General features: G+C 42.5%; 2 protein-coding genes, 1 long non-coding RNA gene and 1 other non-coding gene across 5 annotated transcripts; 2 read left to right on the top strand and 2 right to left on the bottom strand.

Annotated features, from left to right (window-relative positions):
- Positions 1–166: 166 nt before the first annotated feature.
- LOC138632143 (polycomb protein suz12-A-like) lies at positions 167–11,512 on the bottom strand. 2 transcript variants are annotated; one of them, XM_069717478.1, is made up of 16 exons: positions 11,341–11,512; positions 10,724–10,770; positions 10,539–10,603; positions 7,160–7,228; positions 6,995–7,044; positions 6,815–6,900; positions 6,487–6,733; positions 5,705–5,807; positions 5,506–5,611; positions 4,365–4,539; positions 4,190–4,278; positions 3,608–3,751; positions 3,344–3,501; positions 2,845–3,043; positions 2,635–2,714; positions 167–2,065 (listed from the first exon to the last, which is right to left on the bottom strand). In XM_069717478.1, exons 1-16 carry the CDS (start codon positions 11,510–11,512, stop codon positions 1,591–1,593), a joined length of 2,265 nt encoding a protein of 754 aa, XP_069573579.1. In that variant the 3' UTR covers positions 167–1,590. The 2 variants fall into 2 exon arrangements, with proteins under 2 accessions (XP_069573579.1, XP_069573580.1); XM_069717479.1 differs by lacking the exon at positions 11,341–11,512 and adding an exon at positions 11,208–11,312.
- A 2,326-nt stretch (positions 11,513–13,838) lies between these two features.
- LOC138632180 (uncharacterized) lies at positions 13,839–16,845 on the bottom strand. The gene is made up of 2 exons (XR_011311796.1): positions 16,671–16,845; positions 13,839–15,666 (listed from the first exon to the last, which is right to left on the bottom strand). It is a non-coding gene; the product is annotated as an uncharacterized lncRNA (long non-coding RNA).
- A 653-nt stretch (positions 16,846–17,498) lies between these two features.
- trnat-cgu (transfer RNA threonine (anticodon CGU)) lies at positions 17,499–17,570 on the top strand. The gene has a single exon. It is a non-coding gene; the product is annotated as a tRNA-Thr (tRNA).
- A 2,044-nt stretch (positions 17,571–19,614) lies between these two features.
- Positions 19,615–26,537, top strand: tsen54 (TSEN54 tRNA splicing endonuclease subunit). Its single transcript, XM_069717539.1, has 12 exons — positions 19,615–19,684; positions 20,736–20,894; positions 20,987–21,050; positions 21,140–21,223; positions 21,318–21,416; positions 21,728–21,780; positions 22,911–23,042; positions 23,775–24,261; positions 24,337–24,472; positions 24,861–24,921; positions 25,370–25,483; positions 26,105–26,537. Exons 1-12 carry the CDS (start codon positions 19,629–19,631, stop codon positions 26,253–26,255), a joined length of 1,596 nt encoding a protein of 531 aa, XP_069573640.1. The 5' UTR covers positions 19,615–19,628; the 3' UTR covers positions 26,256–26,537.
- Positions 26,538–27,322: the final 785 nt, after the last annotated feature.

Here is a 27,322-nt window from a genome sequence, read left to right as displayed (position 1 = left end):
TAAACATGAGCTCGGACAAATAAAACTTTTGCATTATACAGAAAAGTTAAAAAAAAAGCAGATATTGATAATACAGTAATCTGTAATATTCCACGTCTAAACGTGTTTTTTGTACGTACGACAGATGAAACGATACTGAAAGAAATGAACCACGTTGTCAAGAATATTACAAAATTGTTCTTTTAATAGAAAACCATCCTGACACGCCTTTAACGTTCACATTGTGGAGCTGGTTTTACATCATTGTTGAAGAAAAGTCCTGTTTTCTTGACATGGCTCTTCCCATTTTGTGCAAAATGCTGCTGGTTTTATGAATAAACAACAACAACAAAAACAACAAAAGAAAAAAAACCTGCATATCTACTGAAACTGAGAGAAGTACTCTGAGCCCAAACCGGATTTCTGCCGCGACATCTGACGCATGTAAAGCTTTTAAAAGTGTTAAATCTAACTGATCCCATCAAAGTTGAAATCCACGGATCCACTTTGGTCTGTAAACTAAGAAACAAATAAACTTCATGGAAATCGTTCAAGATTCCAAACAACCACAATTCAAAGCTTTTTTTTTTTTTTATTTACAACTACTCTCCAGAGTCTTATGTACAAAACAGTTGATGCTGCTTTCAGGCTCCGCCTCCTCCGACGTGTTTAAATTAATGGCAATCTAATAAAGGAAACTGCAGATCAGCCAAAGTCTGTCACATGAAAGAAAGTGGAAGTAGCACCAATCAGGAAGTGTTTAAGACATTTCTCTGAAGATCAAATATCTGTCAGAATGACTTGTGTCGTGTCTACATTTTGAAGTTCGTAAACTTTCGAAGAGGAGAAACAGAGCCGCGCGATGACGAGGAGCGCTGCGGAAAAACACGAGTCGGGTTCATGAACGCATCGCGGAAGAGAAACATCGAAACGACCGGCGAGGAAGAGAAACATCGAGCACCAGGAGGTAAAAAAAAGAGTCACAAAAACAGGAAATCAGAGTGAAACTGCAGGAAGTGAAGAAGATTCAGGTCACCTGACGGAGACCAGGTCACCTGACGTCACCCGAGAGCCTCTAAGCGGTCAGAAAAACTTTGGTGGAGTTTCTGCTCGGAGCTTCACAGGAAGTCAAACCGAGTCTACGGCAAACGAAGGTTCGGGGTCCTGAGTGTCGGCCGTTCGCGGGTCCGAACACCAAAACGTGGATTCATGTCCTCCTGAAGAAGCACCGTTTCGTCCCCTCTGAAGTGAAAACATCTGCAGCTCCAGATGTTTGAGGAGACCTTTTTTTGTTTGTTGTTTTTAATAAAGGAAACTGAGCGACAACCTGCCGAGTGTTTCCCGGGACGACCGAGTCCGTTTCGTTCTGTTGTTGTAAATAAAGTCATCTGGCGGGAAACGAAAGGAAACGTTTTTAAATTTCAGAGTAAAAGCCTGAAACATCGACAGAATTAGAAAAAAATAAAGTTAAAAAAAATGCAGAAGAGTCAAAGCTTTAAGTTTTTGTTTTCCGTGTGACAAATGGACAAAATGTGACTTTCAAAGTTCAAAGGTCACCTGGTCCTCTGAACATGTGACCCCACATCGTGTGTCGATGTCTGTTTCTCACTTTCAAACCAAACCAAACCCGGAGAGTTTCTGTTTGTTGTGAACGCCTCCTCTGCTCCCCTCCTCTTCCTCTTCTTCCGCTTCCTCTTCCTTCTCCTCCTCTGCCTCCTCATCCTCTTCCTTCTCCTCCTCCTCTTCCTCCTCCTCCTCCTCTTCCTCCTCTTCCTGCTGCTGGCAGCTGGTCTCCTCGCTGAAGGCCTTAAACTCAACTGGATCTGGATCCGGCTCCGGCTGAGACTCCACGGCCGTCTCCCAGTCCTCCTCCTCCTCCTCCTCCTCCTCGCTGATGCCGCCCCTCTGGAGGAGGCGGAGCCTGGCCACGGCCCGGTCGATGGTGAGCGTGGTGATCAGGTTGAAGTCGTGCATGCTGCTCAGGTGCAGCAGGAAGTTGCGACACAGGTTGCGCTGGACGACGAGGGCGGCGTGGCGCTCGGCGAACAGCAGACACGCCTCGTTCATCTGGTTGTCGGCGATGAAGCTGGCGGGACGACAGAGGAAGTTAAATTCAGGTTTTACTTTGTGTGAAGATCGACATGCAACACGATCTTAAAAAAAACAACACAATAAAGTAGCAACCCGAGCCCGAAGCAGCGTTCAGGGTCACCAGACTATAATCTGTCTAATCTTAAAACCAGAGAAGGTGTCTGATGCTTCCACAGGAGAGACGAGACTCCGCCTCCCGCTATTCTTTTAAAAACTCAGTCTGAGAGAAACCGGCAGAGAGCTGCGATAATCCACCGAGTGTTCGATTAGTCTGAAATCTCTTCATCCAGACAGAAACAAACGATCCGGCAGAGATCAGATTCAACATCGTTTGGGGGACAAAATTTTTAAAAAAGGTGCAAAATCTGCCGAGGTCATCGAAAGGAGAACTTCCTGAAAGAAGAATCGTGACGTTTGTAAAGAGAGCAGACAGAAGTTAAACCAACACCTTCAAACAGATTCTTCTTCAAATCTATTTGTCATTTAAGTCGTTTCCATAAAAATAAAAAGTCAAACTCTGCCGGATGAATGAAGATGAGTCTGCGGTTGCCCCCGGATACGAACCCGTGCTTCATGACGTGCAGGTTCCACAGCTTCATGATCTCCTTCTCGCCCTCGTTGACGTCCGTGAACTCCTCGATTTGCTGCGGTGAGACGACGACGGTCAGTGAAACACCACAAGCAGCAGCCGAGCTCCACGTTTCCAGACTTTTACTTTCTACTACGAGTCATAAAACACATTAAGCCCCGCCCCCTCCGTTAGCTGCGACCGACCTTCGCCGTCTTCTCCTGCAGCCAGTCGGGTTCCCCCTCGTCCTCGCTGTCCACCGCCATCTCTTGCGGCCGCAGCGGCACGCAGCAGTCGCTGTGGAAGTACAGCCGGTTGTGTCCGCTGACGTGCGAGCGCTGCTGCTCCCCGTCGCCGTCCTCCGACTCCAGGAACTCGGACAGACTCGGCTTCGTCCTCCTCGGCCTGGACGGAGCAGAGAGGACGGTGAGACGTGTCGAACGTTGGCGGTTGTGCGACCGTGAATTCGTTCCCCGGAGTCAGACCGTCAACGCCGAGTTCTACCGAGGCGTCGGAGCGGTGTTAGCTGAATGAATGAAGACTAAAGTTGGAGCTGAACGTCGTTGTCGAGCTGCTCGCATCGTTCTACCAGGAGACCACTTTGACGGCGGCCACATTTAAATCTAGTTTTCGGTCGTTTGAAGGCGCCTCTGAACATTTCGATCGCACGTCGTACGTACGAAGTCGGAGGGCGACTCGCGCTACCTGCAGACCAGGACGTGGGTGACGACGGTCCTCTTGACGGGGCCGTTCCTGCTGAAGGCGAAGCCCGGCTGGCCGTGGACGTCCTGAGGGTTCCCCGCGTACGACCCGTCGTAGCACTCGTTGACGGAGACCTCCACCTTCGCTCCTTTGGGATGCGGCTGCCGGAGAGCGAGAATTAAATACGTCATTAAACTGTCGACAACTTGAGGCGAGTCTGTAAAAGCAAAACAAAAAAAAACAAAAGCGTGCGTGCGTCGTTCTCACCGCGTAGTTGAAGATGAAGCGGGAGTGCGACAGTTTGAGGTGTTTCAGCAGGCTGTACAGCTTCCTGCAGTTCAGGGTGCACCAGGGGCAGTGGAGGTCGTCCCGGGCCTCCGTCTGCTGCCGGCTGTTGTTGTTGTACTGGAACTGGTGCAGAAGAGGCGGAGACGGTGAACGCCAGAGGAAAAAAATGTGACTCGAGTCCAACGGGACCGACCGGCTGGAAATACGGTTTAAAACCAGCACGAGTCTGCAGACGTGGATCTCAACAGGCAAAGATTTAAATAGAGCGGTGATGTCCGAATGCATCTTTAAAAACAGGAAATAAAAGTACGACTCGGGCTGAAAACACAATAAAACGAAAAGCAGTCAAGAATCTGAAATAAACTTCATGAAATGTGAAATAAAAAACATAAAAATCATCCTAAACCCGTTTACAAATGCTAGAATGAATAAATAACTTAGTCGTTATCGTCATGACAACGCCGGCAGCAAACACACTGCATCGTGGGAAAACAGGTGTTCTTTCAAAATAAAAGCACGAGAACAGAACATTAGTTTGCAGATGTGAGGTGAGACTCTGACCTGGTAGAAGATTCGTAGTTTCTGTCGAGGCTCGGCTGAGATTTGTTCTCTTTTGGTTTGAACATCTGGATTCATGGATTCTTTAACAGCTGTGAGAAGAGAGGACAAACGTTTTCTAGAGCGTGCGTACGTCAGAGATGCCGTTTCGGTTGTGGCGCCGCAGCGTCCCGCTCACCCAGCGTGTTCGTGGACCTCAGCGTGCTCGTCCTGGTGTCCTGGTTGGTCTCCGAGTTGCGGGTGGCCAGAGGTTTGGCCACGGGTGCAGTGGAGCGGTCGGACGAGTCGCTGGTCCAGCGCAGCGTGAACTGCAGCGTCGGTCCCTGAGAGAAGCTCTCGAAAGGAGGCAGACGCTGCGCGAACAAGAGCGTCACGTTAATGTCGTTCGTGTTGTTGAATCCAAACTGTGATTTTCGTGAAGCTAAAAAGTTCCCGAGCTGCTGATGATACTTCAAATCCAGTTTTCGCAGAAATCAAGCAGGTTCATCAGCACAAGTTATCAACCACCGATGAACCCGACAGACAAAATGACATCGGTTTTTTTAAACTACCAGTTTGCCAAATCAAGAGGTTGAAATGTTTTTGGTCTGGTAGTTTTCCTTGCAGTGATGCTGCATGCAGTTCTCAGAACTCAACGTGAATCTGATACCGAGTATAAAAACAATCATGTTCAGTCTCTCGTCTTCTTTTATTAAACAGAAGCGACAACTAACAGTGACGTCACCCGTTGGTTTACAAACGAACGTTATGAAGAGTTCGGATTTTGGTCGTCACCGGTTTGAAGCAGGAAGTGACCGTATTTGGACGAGCTGGGGGAGGAGCCAACGGTGGATCTGACTGATCTGATCGGAAACCTGACGATACTTCAGATGGACCTCCAGAAAACTAATAAGGAGTGACTTTAGCCAACAACACCGAGATAACTGATGGAAAAAAGTTACTGACTTTGTATTTAATGAGAAGTTGAATGGGAGTCTATGGAGCCGGAGGCTTTTTGGAGCCGACCTCTAGTGGCACTCGGTGATATTGCAGTTTAAAACACTTTTTTTAAAACCATTTTTCAGACTTGAAGCTACGAACACTTTTAAACACAATCTATGTATTAAACACAACTTTCTTAAAAAGGATTTTTCTCTCACTTGGTTTATTCTCCTTCTTGACGGTTTCTGCTGCTTTGCATCACATGATGTAACGCTGCGTTGTTATTGGTTGAGGGGAAAGAGTATGATGCTTGTTTTGACGCAGCTGATGTCCCCCAATGAAAATAGAAAATAAGATCGTATGGAAGCAGGAGTTACTACACATGCACCCACACACACCTTTCCGTCCCGGATGGTCTCCCAGGTCGCCCTCTTGTTGTTGACGGGACACTCCTCCATCTCCTGCATGGACATCTCGTACTCCCCGTCCAGCAGCTGCAGACGCCTGCACACAAAAAACACGACAGCGATCCCGTTACTTCCTGCGACGGCGCTCGTTTTCCGCGTGCAACAGTTTTAGTGTGCGAGTGTTTTTCACCTGTTTTTATCAAACACAGTCATCTGAGCCACAAATGTGGTTTCTCCGTCCTCCCCGACGGGGGAGCTCCTCCTCTTCCTGTTCACAACTTCTTCCGAAAAGTCTGAAACAGAGAGGTGACACGAAAGTGGAAAATTCTATTTCAGGTCTTACTTCAGAGTCAGTGTGTTTATAATAATAATAATAATAATAATAATAATAATAACAACGTTATTTGTAGAGCACCTTTCATACAGGGAATGCTGTTCAAAGTGCTTCACAGCAAGAGAATTACAAGCAGTGTTTGACATAAAAACAGATAAAGGAACATTTAAAAATAGAAAAGAAATGAGATGCATAAGAAACAGGTAAAATGCATAAAATTAAACACAAAAAGAGTTCAAATATATAATAAGCAAGAGGGCATGAAAAAACCAGATTTTTGGGTAAAATAATTAAAGCTGCAGATATTTTAATTGGTGATGCGTTCAAAAGTTAATTATTTCCAGCAGTGTGACACCACTACTTCGTCGAAAAGTACCACACAAGTCATGGAGGAGTATTTACTAAAGGGAAGTACGGCGTTCTGCAACGTAAAGCTCGAACATTCAACGAGAAGAAAAAGCATGAAGTTGTGTTCGTACACACAAGTTTAAACTCAACAGTTTGGGGAATCATTTTCCAGTTTAATTTTTTTTGTGATGCCAGCTCTTAATTTGGCGAGCACAGTGTTGTTATTAAAGACAGAAATGTTGGTTAAAACTCTAGAAATAAGAGTTGAAGCAACAGAAGGCTCCGCTCACCTCTGCTGTGGTGATTCTCCCCGTTGGTCAGACCGTTGATCTGCGCTCGAGGACAGCCGGGCCTCGACACCCTGAACAGCAGCGAGTACGATTTCACCATGTGGGAGTTGCTGGGTTCGAACTCGCTGCTGGGGACCAGCAGGGACGGGAAGCAGCCCGTCTTGGCCGGGACTCCGGCGCTCGAGTCCGGGTTCAGAGGAACCTGCTTCTTCCCCGTCGGGACCTGCTTCACCGGACAGCTGATGTCCTGGAGGCGAGAAAGAAAATCTCACACTGAAGTCTCGTTTAAATACATTTCCACCATCAACATCATCATCAGCGATCTCACCTTCCTCTTCTTGTGGCAGACTTTGACCAGCAGCACCTCCAGAGAGACGGACGTCTGCTCGTTCTCACTGTCCTGAGACGGTTTTTCTGAAGACACAACAAGACTTCCTGTGAGTCACGCTGAAGTCAAAAAAGGAGAGATGGCAGAGTTTAAAAAAAAAAATATCCGACAAAAACCTACCGGCTTTATGGAAGAAGCCGGTGAAGGTGAGCTGCAGGTTGGAGGCCGAGCTGCAGAAAAAAACAAAAAAAACAGAAGAGCTCTGAAATGTTTTGTACGAAGTCGGATGGAGGTCAGATGGAGGTCGGATGGAGGTCGGAGCGTCCGGCGGCACCGAGCGGTTACCTGTGAGTCTCCAGCTCTCCTCTCATCCGTTCCACTTTGAACAGCAGATTGTCGACTTTGGAGCTTCTCCTGTACGTCCAGAAAAAAACAAATACAGGAGCAGTTAGCGAACGTACAACCGAGACGTTCATCCGGGCGTTCATCCGGACGTTCATCCGGGCGTTCATCCGGACGTTCATCCGGGCGTTCATCCGGGCGTTCATCCGGACGTTCATCCGGGCGTTCATCCGGGCGTTCATCCGGGCGTTCATCCGGGCGTTCATCCGGACGTTCATCCGGGCGTTCATCCGGGCGTTCATCCGGACGTTCATCCGGACGTTCATCCGGACGTTCATCCGGGCGTTCATCCGGACGTTCATCCGGGCGTTCATCCGGACGTTCATCCGGACGTTCATCCGGACGTTCATCCGGACGTTCATCCAGACAGACACCAGAGGAAACTTCATCTCTTCTGGAGAAAAGACTCCGTTAACTGCGCTTCTTTATTTGTATGACGACAATGCGACGTGGACCAGTCATCTTCCACGTCAGCCATCAGGGCTCACACGCATTTTAACATACATTTATTCACGTAGTTTAAACCTATGGAACAACATTAGTGCTACAGATGGCCTGTATTATAACGAGATTTAAAATAAATGTATTTTTTTTTAACTTATCATCAATCACAATCATCTTGCAATTAATATATATATATATATAAAAAAAAAAAGAACAGTCGGCAAGTTAAGTCTCCATCTCTTAAAAGTTTCAAGATTTTAGCCGTTGCCATCTTTGCTAGGTTGGAGCAGGAAATGACCATATTTGGACGAGCTGGGGGGGAGGAGAGAGCGGTGGACCTGACTGACTATGCCCCGCCCACCCATAGCAGAAACCTGACTGCACCACTGGCCTGTCAACCAACATACCGCTTTTCGAAGCCCAAGACCTAATCAATGATGTAATTATTTTCAGAAGGACCAGAACACTGATCAGAAGGAGGGAATTTATCCAATGACTCATTTACTGACTTTGTATTTGAGGAGAGAACTTGATGCTTTTTCAATGGGAGTCTGGAGACGGAGGTTTGTCGGCGCCAGCCTCTAATAATGTTCGTGCAGTTTCTAGGAAGAAAGAGACTCGGATAAAAGCTGCATAATCAGCGTATGATCAATCAAAGGTTTCTGCTTGTTAGTCTGTATGATGTCGGTTCGTGGTTCTGTTCTGTTCGCCGACCTGAAATCCAAAAAACTGAAAAGCGGGCGCAGCTGGCTCAAATTGCGCCTCCCATAAATCGGAGCAGTCGCGTCCAGCTTCAACCTGAGCTGCAGCTCTAATGAGCCTCGGTAAATGGAAACACCTGCGAGGCTTCCGCAGAGCTCCGAAAAACAACCTTCATATCTTCTCAAATCAGTCAGAAATAAAAGCCTCCAGATTCCTTTCAAAAGAGAAAAATATAATGCAGGAGGAGTCTGGTTCAACTTGTTTCTTTTTTTTTTTTTTTACTGCAACACAGACTCCCGGTGGATTAAGTTTGTAGTATAAATGCCATTATTTTAACGACTGCTCCTGGACATCTGGCTGGCCGAGTGCCTCAGCTCCATTTCTAACAACACGAGAGGCTGCACGTGTCGGCGAGACGACGGAGGAGCTGCTCACACATTTTCATCGAGACAGACGCACGATGTAACCACCTCACACGAGGACTGAACGGCGTTCATGAGGAGAAAGACCGCTATGTTTGTAACAGCTGAGCTTCTTCATCTCAGATCACAAGTTGCGTTTGCAGAAAGTGAAACCGAGCCGAGCGTCAGAAGAAGACACCTGGTTCACGAGCGCCGCTTCAAATCAGGAAGACACTCAACAACCGTTTGTAGTCGTAGAAGAAGAAAAACTGAGCGCATGTACAAACAAGGACTGGGAAAAAAAATCCTATACAGTCGTGATTATTATCAAGAGTTAAATAATAATAATAATAATAATCTTTATTTATATAGCACTTTTCTGAACTTAAAGTGCTTCACATTAAACAAGACAAAAAATAATTTAAAAAAAAAACATGAATTCAAATAAACCTTAAAATCCAGCAACACAGGAATCGCATTGAACAAATTAAAACAGTTACAGTGTGAAAAACATATTTGTGGATCACTAAAATCAGCAAAGGCACTCTGATAAAAGTAGGTTTTAAAAGACGTCACTGACATGAGTTAAACTTTCATTTGTTTAAGTTTTAATTGAAGTTAAAGGTCCCATATTGTATAAATTCAGATTTATTTTTTTGTATGTAATGAAGTAGGTTGAGGTGCTTTAAATACTTTCAAAGTTTCCTAACTATATATATGTACATATTCATACATACACATATATATCTATATCTATGTATATATATATAGATATATATATATAGATACTCAGAAAAGCGCGAGCCAATCAGAAGAGAGGGTCATTGATATCAATGAGCCTTAAAGAGACAGACGCAATAACAGCCTGTTCTTTGTAAAGCTTAAACCATAAAAATATATTTTAATGGAGATAAAAACTGCAAATATAATAAAAGAAAAATATGGGACATTTCAAACTTCAAAAATAACAAATATAATGCAGAAGCAATGACCGATTCTTTCCCAAAGGTTAAATTGTTGATCTATTTTTCTTTAGCATGTGAATACACTGCTGTCAGCACGTTAGCATTACAAATCTTTCGATACCAATGATACGAGTTTTGGTATCAATTCCAACACAACTTTAATTTCTATACTTAACTTTTTCTGACGATATTAGGCCTCGTAACTCAAAAAACTGCCTCAAAACATGGACAAAGACACACACACAAAAAAAGAACAAGCCAATATTCAACTCGGCTCAGTTGTAGCTGATCAATACGACTTAGTTGTCATCAGTTTAAACAATCCTCCACGCCAGAGAATAAAAGGCATCACATCAGATCCCTGTGATACGCCCTCCCCTCCAGCACAGCCGGAACCACAAGCAGCCCCATGTGTATCAGCAGGATCTCTTTCTGTGTGTGTGTGTGTGTGTGTGTGTGTGTGTGTGTGTGTGTGTGTGTGTGTGTGTGTGTGTGTGTGTGTGTGTGTGTGTGTGTAGCGTCTGTATGCAAAGCAGCTTAACTGAAAACGCTTTTCCTATTTCAGCTTCAACCGACCTCGCCAGCCCCCTCACCTACAGCCTGGTTGGTGAACTTTCACTCCAGATAACAATCGACCTGCTTTTCTAAGAAACAAACAGCACGACACCCTTTTTTCAATCCAGTGAGTCCTTAAAGTTTTTTTGGTTTTTTTTTTGGTTTTTTTGGGGCATCACAGCAACCTGTGAATAACCATCATGAAAACACACAAAGCAGCGCATTTAAAGCCTCATGCGAGTTTTGTTCTTTTACCTTTTGACGTTGCTCCTTGAGTTTCTGTGGGACATGTAGGTGAGCGTCCTGTGCAAGAATATCGGCTGAAATGTCGCCAGGTGAGAGACAAAAAACAAATTAAGAAAAAGGACAGTTGTTATCGTTGGACGTCAACATGCTTAAAACGGGCAGAAACTGAAGTCAATCCTGAAGAAAACACTCACAGCAATCAGGTTCCTGGTGCGGAGAAACCTGTAGATTTGGGTTGGTTCTGCAAATAAATAGTTACATCATCAGCATGTCGCTTTAAATATTACGTCATTTAAATACAAATCGAGACACCTTTGACAACACAAAGCCAAACAAAAAGCAAGATAAAACTCATGTGTCCACCAAATGTTTCCCACTTTAAATGAGCCTTTTCTCTGCTTTACACCGACTGTTACTGCTCAGACAAAAATAAAGGCATCTGAAGGCATCACTCTTTCACACTTTGCACTTAAAACATATAAATAAACTGTTAACAATCCTGTCTGGCTGCAGGAAAGTATTAAAAACACAGCAGCAGGTTATGATCATTTAATAAAAGGTTCCTTTAACCTTGTAAAACAACAACAACAACAACCAGACAACCTGCAGCTACAGGTTATAAGTCCAATTTAAAAAAAGCATGACGTGTGATAGTAAAGATCAAAGTGTGGTACCGACAGGACTTGATGATAAATAAAGTTTGTGGAGTTCATCTGTAAACCGATCCGCTCCTCCAGCTGTGCAGCTCCTCATCTCAACACCTGTGACCTTCACTTAAAACTCCGACATGATCAAAACGAACCGAACTCACTCTCGAAGGCCTGCAGGAACAGCTCGTGGTCGGCTTGAACGAGTTGCATGTTGGGCTTCTTGGGCACCGCCGTCACCGCGGAGGGCGGCTGGTACGACCCGTTGGCTTTCCCTCCGCAACCGGGACCCGCCGGGTGGCTTCCTCCCGACGAGCCCTGCTTGTGCGGGGCCATCCCCCCACACCACCACCACCACCACCTCCTCCTCCTCCCCTCCAAAAAAAATTAACCCCCCACAGTCCCAGAAAGAAAAAAGAAGAAAAAAGAAAAAGTGTCCCCAGAAGGTGAAGAAGTGAAAAAAAAAAAAAACGGAAAGAAAATTCAGGTCGTTTTTCGTTTCGTCAAAACAAAAGAAGCGGCGTCGTCAGAAGAAGCTCCGGGAGACTGTTTATTCCTCATTTAGGGGGAAAAAAACGGATTACGGAAGTTTCGGTCCTTTTAAAAATGTCCCATTTGTGGAGGTAGTTTGAGCCTTGTGGCCGAGGACGCGGTCTGAGAGTCGCTGATGTCGGCGAACAGCCTCGAAATGCGCGAAACAAGCGAGCAGCTCCGGCTGACGCGGCTCCGAGCTAACCGGCTAACTTCCTTAGCCAGCTAGCAACATCCCCCGGGCTAACCGGCTAGCATTGTCCGGTGCGCTCGCGCCACCGATGGAGAACCGTAAAGTCGCTACCGAGCGACAGCTGATTCAACAGAAAAACGGCACGATTTCATCCCTTTTCACGCCCGAGCTTCACCGAAAACCCGCATCTTTTCCTCACCCGAGCGTCTGTTTGGCAAGTTGGGTTAGCGGCACTAGAAGGCGGCGCACAATAAACCAAGTCAGATCCGGTGGGTATTTTCTAAATAAACTATTATTAAAACATAAAGATCGCTAAACGTGTGTTTTGCTCCGTTTTTGCGTGACACTGACGCCACCAAAAGAATTAGACATTAAAAACCAAACGTAATAAATCACAGGATTTCTAAAATTGTAACGTTACTCAATTGCTTGCTCTTATTTTGAAAGTAAACTATGTGACTTCCGCCTTCGTCGGCCTGAATTTAACGGCTTGATTAAAAATGTACGTTGCGGCTTCCACCGTGACTTATATTGAAAGATCCCGCCTTCTCATAGCTCTGCCCAATCACCGTGCTTGTTGGTGAAAAGCTGAGCTCTCATTGGTGGATCTATTGGCCGGTCTCATTCTATGAATTGGAAGCAGGAGGTATGTTTGCCGCCTGCGGCCTGACGAGCCAGGTTTCCTCAACACATCCACGGCCAACAAATCTACTAACAAAACTGTTATTTTAGAGTTTTTGTTTAATTCCTATTTCTTTAATAAACGAAGATAAATTGCTGACTCAAGTCTAGTCGTGAATCATAATGCTATTGTAAAAAAAAAAAAAAATGCATGGCATTGTTTCCCTTTGATCTTTCTTTTTCCCTGACGACATAACTTATTAAAAATATAATCGTTTTGAGACATCCACCTGTTAAAACAGTGAGTTTGGGGAATTTATCAGCTACATGGTATAAAATTCATGCCTGTATCAAGCATATAATCACATTTAATGGTTAAAAACTAAGTAATTTGATGATTTAATCAGCACATCACATCCTCTTCATTCATTCATATTGAGTCTGAAGACACCACAAAGATTTCTTAAATATAGATTCAGAAATACAAATTTGAAAAATAACTTGTGAACTGAGGCTCAGAGAGACGGGAATCATTTCTCCTCATATGGTTGGAAATGAGCACTGTGCTGCCTGCAGATGACTAAACCACTGACCCAAAAACATAATGAGGACTGAAATAGCTCAGAACACACTGCACTTGAACTGGTGATATATTTTCAGCTGCAACAATAGTCCGAGGAACTTGAAGAGTTTGACTCTCTTCGGTTCTGAGTGTGCAGCCTTGACTTGTGTCTAAACGTATCCTGGTAATATCTGTTATTTCTATTTTATTTCTCATAATGCTGAAGCTGCAGCCTTCAAGAGTTGATGATTTTCTTCCCATTTTACAAAGACTTTTTCTGCAACTACTTGGTTTTCACGGCAATGTTATCGTAATTTACAACCCCGTTTCAAAAAAAAAAAAGAAATGTGGACGCTTGTCAACAAAAAAAACAACCTGGTCAAACATCTCATGTAATTAGGTTAATTGAAAAACAAATCATTAACATGATTGGATCTAAAAAAAAATTAAAAAAATTAGCATCCCTGAGAGGAAGAACCTCTCAGCAGTGAAGACAACTCTAAAAGAAAATCACTGCATGGGCTCAGGAACACTTCTGAAAATCATTGTTTGTGAACACAGCTCATCGCTGCATCCACTAATGCTCGTTGAAACTCTACCAAGCAACGAAGAAACCACATGGAAACAAACATTTTGATTTAAAATAATACAATTTTTGTGATGAAAAAAATGTAACTGAACTTTTCTTCCCAGCGTGGATTTAATCACGTCATTGAACAAATAGGTCATAATTAAAAATTCAGGAAAAGAACAGCTTGGACTTAAATTATGATTATTATTCAAACATATTCCCTTTAATAGTAACCATGGTAGCGGTTAGCAGAGTCAAATATACAGTAGTGGTAATGAACACCGGAGCAGGTACAGACATGAAAATGATCAAACAGACTGGAAACACAACGGTAAAAATGTAAACATGGACAAATTAAACACACAATCTAGCTTTTCCAAAACACACTTAAGCTAAATAAATCCATTGACCTCCACCAGAAACCTTCAATCATTTCTCCCCAGCATGAAAAATACTAGTACACATAAAAGGAGTTTAATTCCAGTGTTTAAAATGTTTTAGTTTTTTTTTTGTGCTTCTCCTGCAGGAACCAAGATGATTACGAACTTCAGCCATCAAAGGCAAACAGGAGTTTTATTATTCTCGGCTTTAGTTATAATCTTTACGGTAACTGTGCAACGACATCACTTCCCGCCCGTAAGTCACTCTGCAAGTCCGAACCAGCGTCGGTGAACCTCCAAACTCAAAAGACCCGACACCAACTTCACAGAGAGGATTCACACTGATTTGGTATCCACGTCCCAATAAAACCTATTAAACCCATTATTAATCTATGAAATACAACTGTTGGGAAATGCAGCTTCAAGATCACAACTTAATTCCCATATTATATTTTACAGGCGTATATTCTTTGTCTGAGGATGTAAGATTTATTTTTTTATTTTTACTTCCAGACTGGATGATTTTAATTTCCTTATTATCCCAGAAACCCTTAAAAAAAAAAATCTTGGAGTTGACAGGACTTACAGATTAGCTTCTCTTCATTTGTGTAACAATCCCTCCAGAATACCGCAATTTAGCAATTTGCAATAACGCAAATTCAAGAAAACCTTTCTGTATTTGCAGCAGCTTGCTGATTTTGCAAAATTCCTTAAATTATTTTCTTTAAAAAAACATCGTCAACCGAAATTTTAAAAAAAGGGCTACAAGTCAACTATTTCTGTGATGTGCAGCAGGATTATTATCACAGGGAGTTATTAAATAGGCCTTTTACTCTTTATCAGGTAGTTGTTAAAAAAAAAATTAAAACATTGTTTCATTAACTTGAAATTTTTGCTCATTTTTGCAATTGCTAAATTGCAATTTTTGGGAAAATATGCTGTAAATTGAAGCATTTTCTTTTATCACAATGATCACAAAAAAGGCAGCGAGATCCTGAAGGGACTGACGTACCTGTCACAACCGAGCGCCATCTTTTAGTACTGTATCATCTTCATTGAGCGCTGAAGCTGTTATGATGTTGGATGATGGTCTGTGGACTGTTTCAGGCTAGTTTGACATTTAAAACACAGCGACAGACAGACAGACAGACAGGCAGACAGAGAGAGAGAGAGACAGACAGACCAAGATCCCACTGCAAGTCCTTATGGAGCCGTGTTGCTCGGTTTAAGTCGTCCATCAGTCTCCTGACCTCATCTGGGACGTCCCGACCGCTGACGTCGGAACGTCAACTGCGAACCAAACCGTCACTCGGGATGAAGGTTGCCGCGGGCAACGGAGGACATCCCGCGCTGAAAACCACCTCCGCCTTTGGCCCGGAGAAGCTGCGGTTTTTTTCAGTGTTTTCTCCACAGTATGTACGTCATGAGCAGGATGAGGCCCGCCGACAGCGCCACGATCACGATCTGGTGGATGGTCAGGACGTTCTCCAGCGTGCCGATCCTCTCCTCCATGGCGCTGGTGTGGAAGTAGTCGTAGACGCCGGCTCCGATGCTCCACAGCGCCCACACGGCGTCCATCACCAGCGGCATGGCGAGGCAGACGGGGGGGCAGAAGAGAGGTGGTCACTTCAACTTTGAACAACAAAAAGAGAATTTGGTTTAAGTTTTGGTACCAAAATGATGTCAAAAGTCTCAATTTGTGCCGTTCAAATTCTCTAAAATTACCTAAAAAAATCATAAGCTACTGTATTTATATCCTGTCATTGTTAAAATGATTTGTTTACCTGCTGTTTACAACAGTTTTATTTTAAATATAGTTAAAATCTGCAGCGCATCAGATGTAGAACGATCACAATATCACATTTACGAGGGTGTCTTTTTTACAAAACATCCCTCTTGCAAAACAAAAATGTTCAAAAATATTTTGACAGCTAATTTTGCTCTTTAACTTTTTCAAAAAATATATTGCTTTGATATAATTTTGGACAGCATAGTTTTTGTAAAAGTTAGGATATTAAAATACAGTTTTCGTCCAATGCTGTAATCGTTTGGGACGTTTTCTTTTTTTATTCTGAACACCATGAAATCAAGTTTTTTTTTAAATTTGATTTTTTTACTTAAAGTAGAAGCACTTACAGATATTCAAAGATAAAAAAAAGAGGTCATAATAAGAGGATATCCAAGACTTTAAATGAGTCTCAAAGTTTAGTCATTGTGAGTTCGTCAATCTCAGCTGATTTCCATCCTTATGAACCAGACTTTGGCTATCAGTTGTTATGACCATTTATTTATTGTCCAGTAGAGAAACAGTTGTTATTTGCAGCCCTCGTGGTTTAAAGGTGTGTTACGGTGGCCCGGGGGGGCCACTGACACACAACCTTCACAGGCTACAGATTTCTGTGCTACGTCACTGTTTAAACACATTTGCATTTCTGCGGGACGTAACGCGGCTTTCCGACACAATTTAATGAGTAACACGACGCCGGTATCAGCGCACATTCTGCGGAATAGTGTGCGGAAATAATAAAGCGCCTTCAAGAGAAAGTTATGACGTACGAGATCCTCTGTTTAGCGAGCTAACGCTTTAGCTACAAGCTAGTTCTTGTTCCTTTAAATCACGGTTCGTCTTAACTTACAGCATCTGCTACTTCCGGGGGTTCACGAGGACTGAACAAATATTTACAGCATCCAAAAACATTCATGTGTCAACTTTCGCAGCGTCGTGTCACATGAGCAGAAACTATATAATTCAGGAAATCTCAGATGCTGAGGCATTTCATCTACTTCCGGGTGCGTCAAAGAGTCCGTCATTTCTTTCCTAGGATAGGGAAGGCATGACCCCGCCCTTCTCAGCCTAGGGTTGGCAAATACTCGCTACTTTCATTGGTTGGGTTGTTTTAGGTTTTGGAATGAGGAGCGATGATTGGTTCGAGTCAGGGAAAGATTTTCAGCATTAGCCAATCAGAGGTAGAGTAGGGCGGGTCACACCGTCACCATCGAGGAAATAAATGCCTCTTATAAATAGCGACAAAGGTACGTTGAACTTTATTTGGGTATAAGACGCTTTTTATAACTTGACCCCATATAAGGAGAATAAAACATCCCAGAAGACGTTTTATAATCAGTAATTCCAATTGTGGGGACATACTAAAAAAAAAATTCAAGTTGCTTTTTGATTTTAACGGGATTACAGTTCATCACGTTGTCAGATTAAAACAATTAATAAATAGAAAATCCATCAGAAAAACAGGTAAATTAGTTTCAAAAGTTAATACAATAATGTATTTTAGGTGTTGTGGGTTTTGCCGAATTTCAGCCTGACTTGGAATGATTTGTAAAATGCATTCACCTTCATGAAAACTCCGTTTATATGTTACTAAATTGGTAGAAATTGGAAAAATAGTTTAGTGTGGATGTGTTTAACTGTGTTTAAATTACCACATGTTGCCGATGCGTCCCTACCAGGCGCGGTGGCCAAGTGGTAAGGCGTCGGTCTCGTAAACCGAAGATCGCGGGTTCGAACCCCGTCCGTGCCTGAGACGTGGGACAGTGATAAATCATGTTTTTCTTTATTTTGGTCATCCCACAGTTTATGGCCTTTTTTGCTAAACAGTAGTTGAATATAAGATATCAATGATATTTGTTGTTTTTAATTTTGAACACGTGAACAGGATGACCTCCCGCTTGCCGGTGAGCTCCGTGGCCACGCGCATGCAGAGTGTGAAAGCCCTCAGGGTCAGCGGTTTCTTCGGGACCATCTCAACAAAACTGTTGTCCGTCTCGACGGGGAACACCAGGGTCTTCACGGTGACGCTCGCTGGGGTCGAGAAAAGGAGTTTCAAAGAGCAGGAAAAAAAAACATCAGGAACTATTTATCAAATGTCTTACGTTCCTGAGCCCATGCAGTGATTTCCAATGTCTGTTTTTCATGCAGTGCTGCCTGAGGGCCCCAAAGATCCCAGCCAATCAATATTGTTTGGAACTAAATCCTTATTATATGATTTTTTTTTTTGATGCCCCTCGTTGACCAGCAAAAGAATATTTTTGTCTCGCTTATGTTTGGGTTAGTTTTGGTTTCCATTTTAGACTTTAACATCGTTTTATCCCTATTTTATATCAAATATGTCAGATTGTTGTCAGTTTTCAGTGTTAATTGACATCACACAAATAAAATGAGCATTTTTAAACATTAAAATACTTCAAATCTTAAAATGACACTCCAAGGTGAGACTCAAAATGTGTTCTTTCTCCTAAGAACTATAAAATATTTATATTTTTTCAGAGAATATTTTAAAATTTTTGCCAAAAAAATAACTGAAACAAAACATTTTCCGTTCAACACATCATCAGTTAGCTGACTAATATTATAATAAATATATAAATAAAATGTTGTCCAAAAAGTAATATATGGTATATAGTATATAGTATAGCCAGGGCGGTGGGACTAATTTTGATGTTTCAGGTCAAACGATGCTCCAAATCTCACAAAACTTTGCACATGCATCAGGCACCAACAGTCATGAGTTTTTAAAGATGTTAAAGCCGCCAAAAAAAGGGACTTTTTTTTCAAAAGAAGAATAAGGAACGAGATTGAGAAAAAAATTAAAACTGAAAAGCAAGAATATGCGGGCCCTCGTCGGCCCGACCCGCTGGATCTCCGACGTGCAGCCATGCGAGGGCACATCACTGCTTGCAGTTTTAACTTTCACTTATTTCCACCAATACTCCGTAAAATCCGTCAAACTGTTTTTTTTTAAGTCTTAAAAAGTTGAATTCTGCTTACAGAGGATCCAACTGAGTTAAAGTTATTCATCCATCGCCCTACTAAACTGCCCTGCTGACCCACATTCTCACCACAGCACCAAACGCTCATCAATTGTTAATTGAAAATAACCTCTAAAAGCATCAATTCCTCCTGTTTGAGTCATTTTTTTCATTGAACTTCAGAGCGGTTAACCAAATATTTGTGACCTGGTTTTAAAGATTTAGTGGGAACAAATGGATTTAGGCCTGCAGGGAGGATTGGAAAGTCTGAATGTACTGAAAGACATGCAGCACATTTTTGTTTTTGCACAAATGCCCGTCAAAAAAAATTTCTTTAGATTTATGTTATTTTTTCCAGTTATGTCAACAATTTCCACCAAACGAGGTTGTGTTAAATATAACTTAATAACATTATTAAGATGGCAATAACTGACTTATGTACAACCAACATGACACTATTAGGCAATTCCAACATAATGTGGCCAACTTGGATTCAATTAACAGATTCGTGTCCAGCTGATTGAACTGACCAACATAAATTCAACAGAAGGCTGTTTTCTTTAGCTTTACTTAACCAATTTGATTCATGCCAACATAATAATATTCCATTACAATGAACTTTGTTATTGGTTAATGCTAGCTGTTAACTATATATATTAGTTATATATATATATATAGAGTTTAAATCACCTTCCTGTAAATGAACACACAAAGCATCCAAAACAGCTCTGTGTGCCTTGGCGCCCTCTGCCGGCCAACCTTTGTCACTACTGAACCCGGCGGGCACTAGGACCCAGAGCAGAACTGCAGCCGGTGGTCGGGGAATCATCATGGCGGACCGAAACAAGACGGACACCGACGGGAGACTCTACAGTGAAATTTTAAGGTACGTAGTCGCGTTTATTCATCAATTATCAGTATGTTTATCCCCAGAATGGTGATTTTGAGTGTCACCTTTTGTCTGTCGGTGTCTGTTTTATATTTACTGTTACCGGTCGGTTGTCTCGTGCACACATGGTGGGAGAGTCGTGACAGACATATCGATGAAATTGTTATTAAATTAAAGATAAGCAGCTGTGCAGCTGAAGCTTTAGTTTCTCCAGAAGTTTATTTAGAAATGTTCTGCTCATGTATTTAATGCCTATTTGACAGTCTGTTTTTGACTCTCTGTCGCCCTCTGTGGTGTGTTTTGGTGAATAACAGCTTTAAAGAGAAAACAAAACAAAAAAGGGCCAAAACAAAAAAAAAAGCAGAATTAATATTAGTAAATTGACTTTTTGGGGAGATTTAGAAGTGTGATATTAAAAAGATTTTCTCTCTGGGTTGTTTGAGTCGTGTTACTGAGTTTATTTATGCTCACAGACAGAACATGAGGGCGTTGTCTGGCTTTTTAAATCAATATAATAAGTGTTGGCAGATGCCATGGTGGTGAGTCATGACCTTAAGACTGGAAATACAGTCATGTGAGCTTTTACATGCAGCTAAGTAATACACAATAAATACACCAACAAACTGACATTTCAAACATATTTTGAGGCCAACTTTTGCCACCACTGTCTGAAATATGAGTTTTTTGCAGCGTTTTTGGGGCCCGTTTAAAAGCAGTAATTAGTACAAAAAGTTGGTGTCAAATGAGCCCAGATTAAAATGCACACAGTTATTTCTAATTTGTGGAAACAGGAGGGAATAAAAAAAAAAACACCCGTATGTGTGAGAAAAATTAGGAGACAGCTTTAACTATTTAGGCCTTTATTTACCTTTTAACAACCTTCCTTGGTTTTATTTTTTTTTTTATGTTAAAGCTTCTCGTTGAATTTTGTGTCTGTTCCTTTAAAGTTTGATGTGTAGTGTACAATCACCAACACCATTTTCAAAAAACATTTCATCCCGTGTGAATGTTTGAAGCTGAGCGTCGTCGTCTTTCTTTCCGCCCGCAGTCCCTCCGATCTGTTCGCGGCGCGCTCGAGGAGCCACAAGATCCCCGTCAGAGGACAGAAGGACTTCTTCCCCGACGGCTCCAAGGAGCAGCGGCGGCGTCTGGAGCAGAGCCTGAACGAACACTGGAGCCTGGTGTCGGAGGAGAGGGTGGAGAGGCTGTGAGTGGGCGGAGCCACCATCCAGGACCACCGACTGTATTATCTGTCTATCTGTTGGCTAAATTCAGTTGATTTATTTTTTTCCCATGCAGAGGAAGTCTCGTGAAAGCCACGTGGATTCAAAGCGAGCAGATTGTGGAGCTTGAGTCTCCAGCTGTGAGTACCCGCCTCCGCCCCGCCGCCGCCCCTCCTCCGCCCCGCCTCCTCCGTCACATTTAACGTTGTTGTTTTTTTGTTCTTCTCAGGGGAAGTTCTGGCAGACGATGGGCTTCTCTGCGAACGGGAAGCAGTGCCTCCTCCCCGAAGAAGCTCTCTACCTGATGGAGTCTGTGAGTGGCAGATGAAACCTGTCGGTCAGGTTCCACATTTATTCGACAGGTCGGGAGGTTGGTTTTGCGTCACATGACGTCTCCGTGTGCACAGGGAAACCTGCAGGTGTTCCACGAAGAGCTACCGCTCTCCATCCAGGACGGGTACGAGAGGTTTCTGTCCTCCGGCACAGTGAGCCTCCAGCAGTACCAGGTACAGCTCAACACTCAGCAAAAATATGGACACAACACTCAGATACAACAAAAAAATGCACATCTGTTGCCATATGTGAAAATGTGCTGATGCGGTGAAACTACACATTTTAGAGTGGCTTTTTTCTTAAAACGTTTTTTTGGATGGCTTATCTTTGCAAAAGTACAAATTTGTGGAGCAAATTTAAGTGAAATAAACCTTTTGTGTGCATAAAAGCAGTTTTAGATCTTTACTTAAACTTTCGTCGAGCGTATTCGTCCGAGAAACTCTCCGCCGAATTGATCTAACTGCTCTTTTTCTTCGTCACGAAGGTGTTCGGGCATTTGAAGAGGCTCGGCTACGTGGTGCACAGATTTGATCCCAGGTAACGCAACCTTTAATGTCCCACCGAGACGAGACGATCGAGATAACACGGCTGAATGGATGGCACATGTTTACTCCGTCTGAGCCCTTCAAAGTAAAAGCGTCAGAAAGTTTCTCTGACGTTAAATACTCCGAGAAATGTTCAATTCCTGTGTTGTTTGCTTCAGTGAGAGCAGTTTCTGATGAAATGAATCTACGGTGGCCCTGAGAGCTCAAAACGCCAGAGGACACTTTAAAAGTGACATCCTGACACGCTCGTTGTATGATATACAGTGAACCCTCGCTATAACGCGGTTCACCTTTCACGGTCTCGCTGCTTCACGGATTTGCATCGTGCATTGTGTTCTGCATTCTGATTGGCTAAACAGTCTCTCCGCTTCTTCTCTACCTGTTTGTCAATAACGTTGCGGTTTAATATGTACACGTACGTAAAACAGCTTGCCAAATTAAAAATAATCGATGGTGGCATGTCGGTTTATAAGAATCTTTTTGCCCAGAAGAAAAAAGAGCGACAACAACTACCGATAACTATGTTCTTCTCTTGAAAAACCACACCTGCACCGCCGGCTTTAGAAGAAAGAACCGCTGCAGAGCGGAGTCAGGATGCAGCGGCTCAGTCAGAAGAGCAGTGAAATACACGAGTCACTATTTGTCCTACTGTACTTTGTATTTGTTTTCATAATCATTTTTCATTTCCTCCCGTTCTAATCCAATGACTCGGGTCGCAGTGGGGCGGTGCCGATCTCAGCAATTTGAAGCCTTCAGTTCGTATTGATGATTCAAATTATTATTTTACAGTACAGTAGTTATTTGTAAAAAAAAAACATTTATACAGTACTTTTATTTGTTAAACAAATGCTTGGGCCTGTAAAAAGGTTTTGTTCTTTGGTTTCAATGTATTATGGAGTATTTCATTGTATAATAATTGTAAAAAAAAAAAAGGTTACTACTTCACGGATTTCACCTATCACGGTCTCTATTTGGAACGTAACCCCCGCGATAAACGAGGGTTCACTGTATATCATTTTATGATCCTGAGAAGGTGGATGTTCAGTGATGGAGTATTTCAGATGAAGTTACCGTGGATGTTTCCACGTCAGCTGAATGGGATGTGATGGTTGTTTTTTTCAGCTCTGAGCCGTCGTCCTACGGCAGGAAGCTGAACCTGCTTCAGTCACGTGACCGAGGAGGGCGACAGCTGAAAAGGAAACGCAGCGTCAGCCCCACGCCCACCTCCACCTCCACCTCCACCCGAACAGCCAGGTAAACAAAGACCTCGACAAACCCATTTAATATTTTCTTCTCTGTACGGACTGTAACGCCTGATATTTGATTTAAACATCGAGTGTCAATGAGAAAACTCGATTTTATCATTCAATCACTCGGACTTTATTTAAACACACATGACCAGTAGGTGACAACGTTCAAAATAAAAGACTGAAAAACAAAACCAGATGAACAAAACAAATAAAAAGACACCTAAACAAATAAATATATTAAACGTTAAATGAAATACTAAAATAGAGTAAAAGGATTTAGGAAGTAGCAACGCAGACTGTATAAATGTAAATACACAAACAACTAATGAATAAAATAGTTCAAATCAATTAAAATTAAAAAGTTTAATCTATAAATAAATAGACAAATGAATAGATTATTATTACAGCGATTGTTTTTCATTATAGAACAAGTATTTTGAAGGAGTATTTTAATTCATATCACAATAAGAAAATGAGACAAAAAGCTGAGTAATTATATTTTAAACATGTTTTTAATTTGATACTAACATAAAAAGGAAATACAGATAATAACGTGTTTTATATCCTCTTTTTTTTCTGTTAGCTTTGTGTTTGAATTCCTTCGTAACTGATTGATTATCAACATTTCATTATTTATTTTTTTGTCGCTCAGCGTTTTGAATATTTGATTAAACTCCTGACTTTCTTCTACTTATTGAAGTTTTTGTGCATAAAACAGTTTCTTCTTCTTCTGCAGTCACACTGAGGCTCAGGATGAGAAAATGGAGGAGGAGAACTGCCGGCGTGAAGATGAGGAGGATGAAGACCCTCCGGCGTTGCACCTGACGGCCTCTCCGGGGACACCCGAGGTCCAGACTGCCACCACGAGTTCATCAGGGGGAGGCCGAGGCCGGACCTGGTGGATGGAGGATGCTCACAGGGACAAAAGTCGGCACCCCACTGCTTCCACCTCTGGCTCCACCCCTTGTCCCGCCTCCAACTCATCACGGTGGGACTTCAGATCCATCTCCTTCCCCGACCTGGGCTCCAGCAGAGAGCAGCTCCCCAGCTGTTTGGCCCCGCTGGATCCCTCCCTGCTGCCTGCCAACGTGACTGTGGGAGAATGTGACGTCGCCCCCTGGAGGCGGAAGATAAACCTGCGGCAGGTGAAGATGTCCTCCAAGGAGCAGAGGAGGGAGGAGGACCAGCACAGACAGCGGCGGGACGTCAACAGAGACAGAGAGGTCTGTAGCAGCAGTTTTTAAGTGATGTAAATTAAGCAATGCATGATGGGAAATCACACTCTGAGCTCCTTAAAGGTTCAGCGGTGCAGAAACTGGGCGGCGTATCAGGCGCTCCTGGCGAGGCGGCGGGGGAAGCGTGAAGGCCGACCGGCTCACCTGTGGAACCGAGAAGTTTGTCCTTTACACGACCCGACTCAGCCGATTGCTTCAGGTGAGACGGCAGAGAAAATACTTCCTGTGCGTTTGAAATACAAGTTTGAAATACAAGCTCTCGTCTTAAAAAAAAAAAAAAAAAAAAAAAAAAAAAAAATGTTTTTTTTATATATCGATTGTATTCTCGAAAGTTTTACTTTATTCTCAACATTTTGATTTTTTTCTTGAAATTGTATTTCAACTTTATTTTTCAAAATTTTCAATTCATTCTTGAAATTTCTACTTTATTCTCAAGTTTTTGATTTTATTCTCGAAATTTCTACTTTTTTCAAATAAAAGCAAAAAAATAAATCCTCCTATTGTATTTTTTTTTCTTTGATGTGTCCCTGATACGTCGCCGTGGTGATCAGCTGTATCTGATTTTAAATTTATTTTTTTTATTCCAGAGGAGCTGTTGGATAAAATCAGTGTGATAAAATCAACACATCTGCTCGAAGGAGCCTCCAAGTACGTTTCTGTTATTAAAAAAATTTGATTTTTTTTTTTTTTTTGTGATTTTTTTTTTTATGATATCAGTTTATTGTGTTGAATCTTTTCCTGCGTCCAGTCACCACATGTTCACTGCATCATGTGACCTGCCCCAAACGTCGTTTATTTTCCCTTCGTAACACCGACTGACGTAAATTTAATCTGCAGGATTATTAATCGAATATTCACTGGCATATTTTCCTTATACAATATATATTTTCCATAATATTCATATCACTCTGTGACCTCGTGCAGCTACTTGACGTGAACCCTGAATAAATCACAGTTAATGATCTGTAACTGACAAGCTGACAAACCCGTGAAGGCTCGGACTCTGAATTAAATGTCCCTGCGGCCGATGCATTGTGCTCCGATAACGAGAGCGGATCTTCCGGGAGGTATTGACCTCGTCTTTTGTCCCGCACAGCTTAAAAGCTCCAGACGAGTGGAGGGTTTGTTTCAATGTTTACCAGCCGGATTCGGTGGCCGATTTCAAGAAAAGCAACCCGGGGAAACCGGACACCCGCATGTGTGTGTGCAGGTAGGAAATCACACGCACACTGTTTCCTCAGGACTGACTCACAGAAACGCAGCGGACGCCGACGCTCGTTAAATAAATGCTCCGCCGGTCGGAGATGGAACGGGCCTTTTGTCTGTGATTCTTCCATCAAATAATGAATCTGTCATGTATTTATTATTAATCTTTTGGTTTGTTAGAATGACTGAAACAAAAGGCTCGACAACCTGTGTGATCGGCAGTGTGGTTGTTTTAACTGTTTAAAAATGCACGAATTTAATTCAAAATGATTGAAAATATACGACGTGTGATCAGAAAGGTCAGAGACTTCACCTGGAACAACTGAAAACTGTTTGAACTTTTCCCCTAAAAGTCGTGTCCTCTTGCAGCGACACGTCACTTGCAGCTAACAAACATTTATTTTTTCAAATAAAAACAGCATAAGTTTGTTAACTTAAGTTGACAAACAGCTAACAATGCAAACAAAAATCAGCTCACAAACAGCTAATTTTGCTAAACCGACTCTGAACTTTTTGATTGCTATTTGTAAAGCAGCACGCTAGAAGAATATTTCATTTTCTGTTGCTGCTCCTGTGGTTTGATTTTTGGATCGAGTACGTTTAATTGCGTTTTTCTGCGTCTCAGCTTCGACGGTCCCGCTCCCGACCTGCGAGCGATGAAGCTGCTGGCCTTCCAGAGCGGAGACGTCCCGGTGGTCGTCGCCGTGGTCGACCACGGAGACATTTCCTTCTACACCTTCAAGGACTTCCAGCTGCCCACTGACGTGTTCTCCTGAGGAACAGGACCGTTCAGTAAATCTGTGTCTGTTGCATACGTAACAATACGAAGATCTTTTATGGGATTTAAAATGGACGTTTTAGTGCCGAAGTTGTGATTGTAAAAAGTGGCTTCATCAGTTTGCTTTGTTTTGACTTTGTGTTGATAGAAAATTAAATGTTAGAATATTTTTCTTTTTCATTTGGGACCATCAGACTGTTCTTCTTCAATCTCTTCAGGAAATCACATAAATTTATTGTTTTTGTTGTAAAAAAAATAATAATTGAGGAATAAAAATTGACTAAAAAAAAATAATTTGTTTTTGATTTATTGATTTTGCATTTATAATGTTTAAAACAACCCCACCACATTTCCCTTCCAGCCCAACTGATGTTAATTTAAACACTTAATAGTCTAGTTGGTTTTTCGGAGCCAGAAGTGACCATATTTGGACGTGCTGGGGAGGAGCATGGGGTGGATCTGACTGGGAACATGCAGACACTATGCCACGCCCACTTATACTCGAAACCTGACTGCAGTTATCTGGAGGTCCATCTAAAAATAATTCTGCCATTAATTATAAAATAAGCTGCAAAAAGATGTGTTTTTGGGGGCGTGTCTGTTTGATTGACAGGCCTGTGGTGCAGTTAGGGTACAGCTATCGGTGGGCGGGACGTAGTATCGCCAGGTTTCAAATCAGATTGACTCAGGTCCACCGCTGGCTCCACCCCCAGCTTGTTTGGACACTTCCTGCTCCAAACTGCTTCAATGGCGAAGAAAATGAAAGGGTGCATAATACAGAAAAATTACAAATTAAATTACTCAAGCCTTTTCAAGACCCTCAATGAATAGAGAACAAGAAACTTTCTTTCAAATAATTTTGCATCGGGAAAGCATGTATGACATGAAGAGTATCGGTCCGAGTAGAGAACCCTGTGGAACTCCACGACTAACTTTTACCTTCATTGTAGAGTCATTGTTGACATGAAGAAGTTAGAATCTGTCAGATAAAAGTAATTTTTAACCTTTAATCCTCATAACATGATCAAGTTGGATAAAGATTTTCCTCAAATGTTTTTGTTGCAA

This window comes from Brachyistius frenatus, unplaced genomic scaffold (assembly GCF_029030835.1).
Source record: "Brachyistius frenatus isolate BFR_SWC_R1_liver_20210118 unplaced genomic scaffold, ASM2903083v1 Contig_176, whole genome shotgun sequence".
NCBI lineage: Eukaryota > Metazoa > Chordata > Actinopteri > Embiotocidae > Brachyistius > Brachyistius frenatus.
This window is presented reverse-complemented; position numbering and strand designations above follow the sequence as displayed.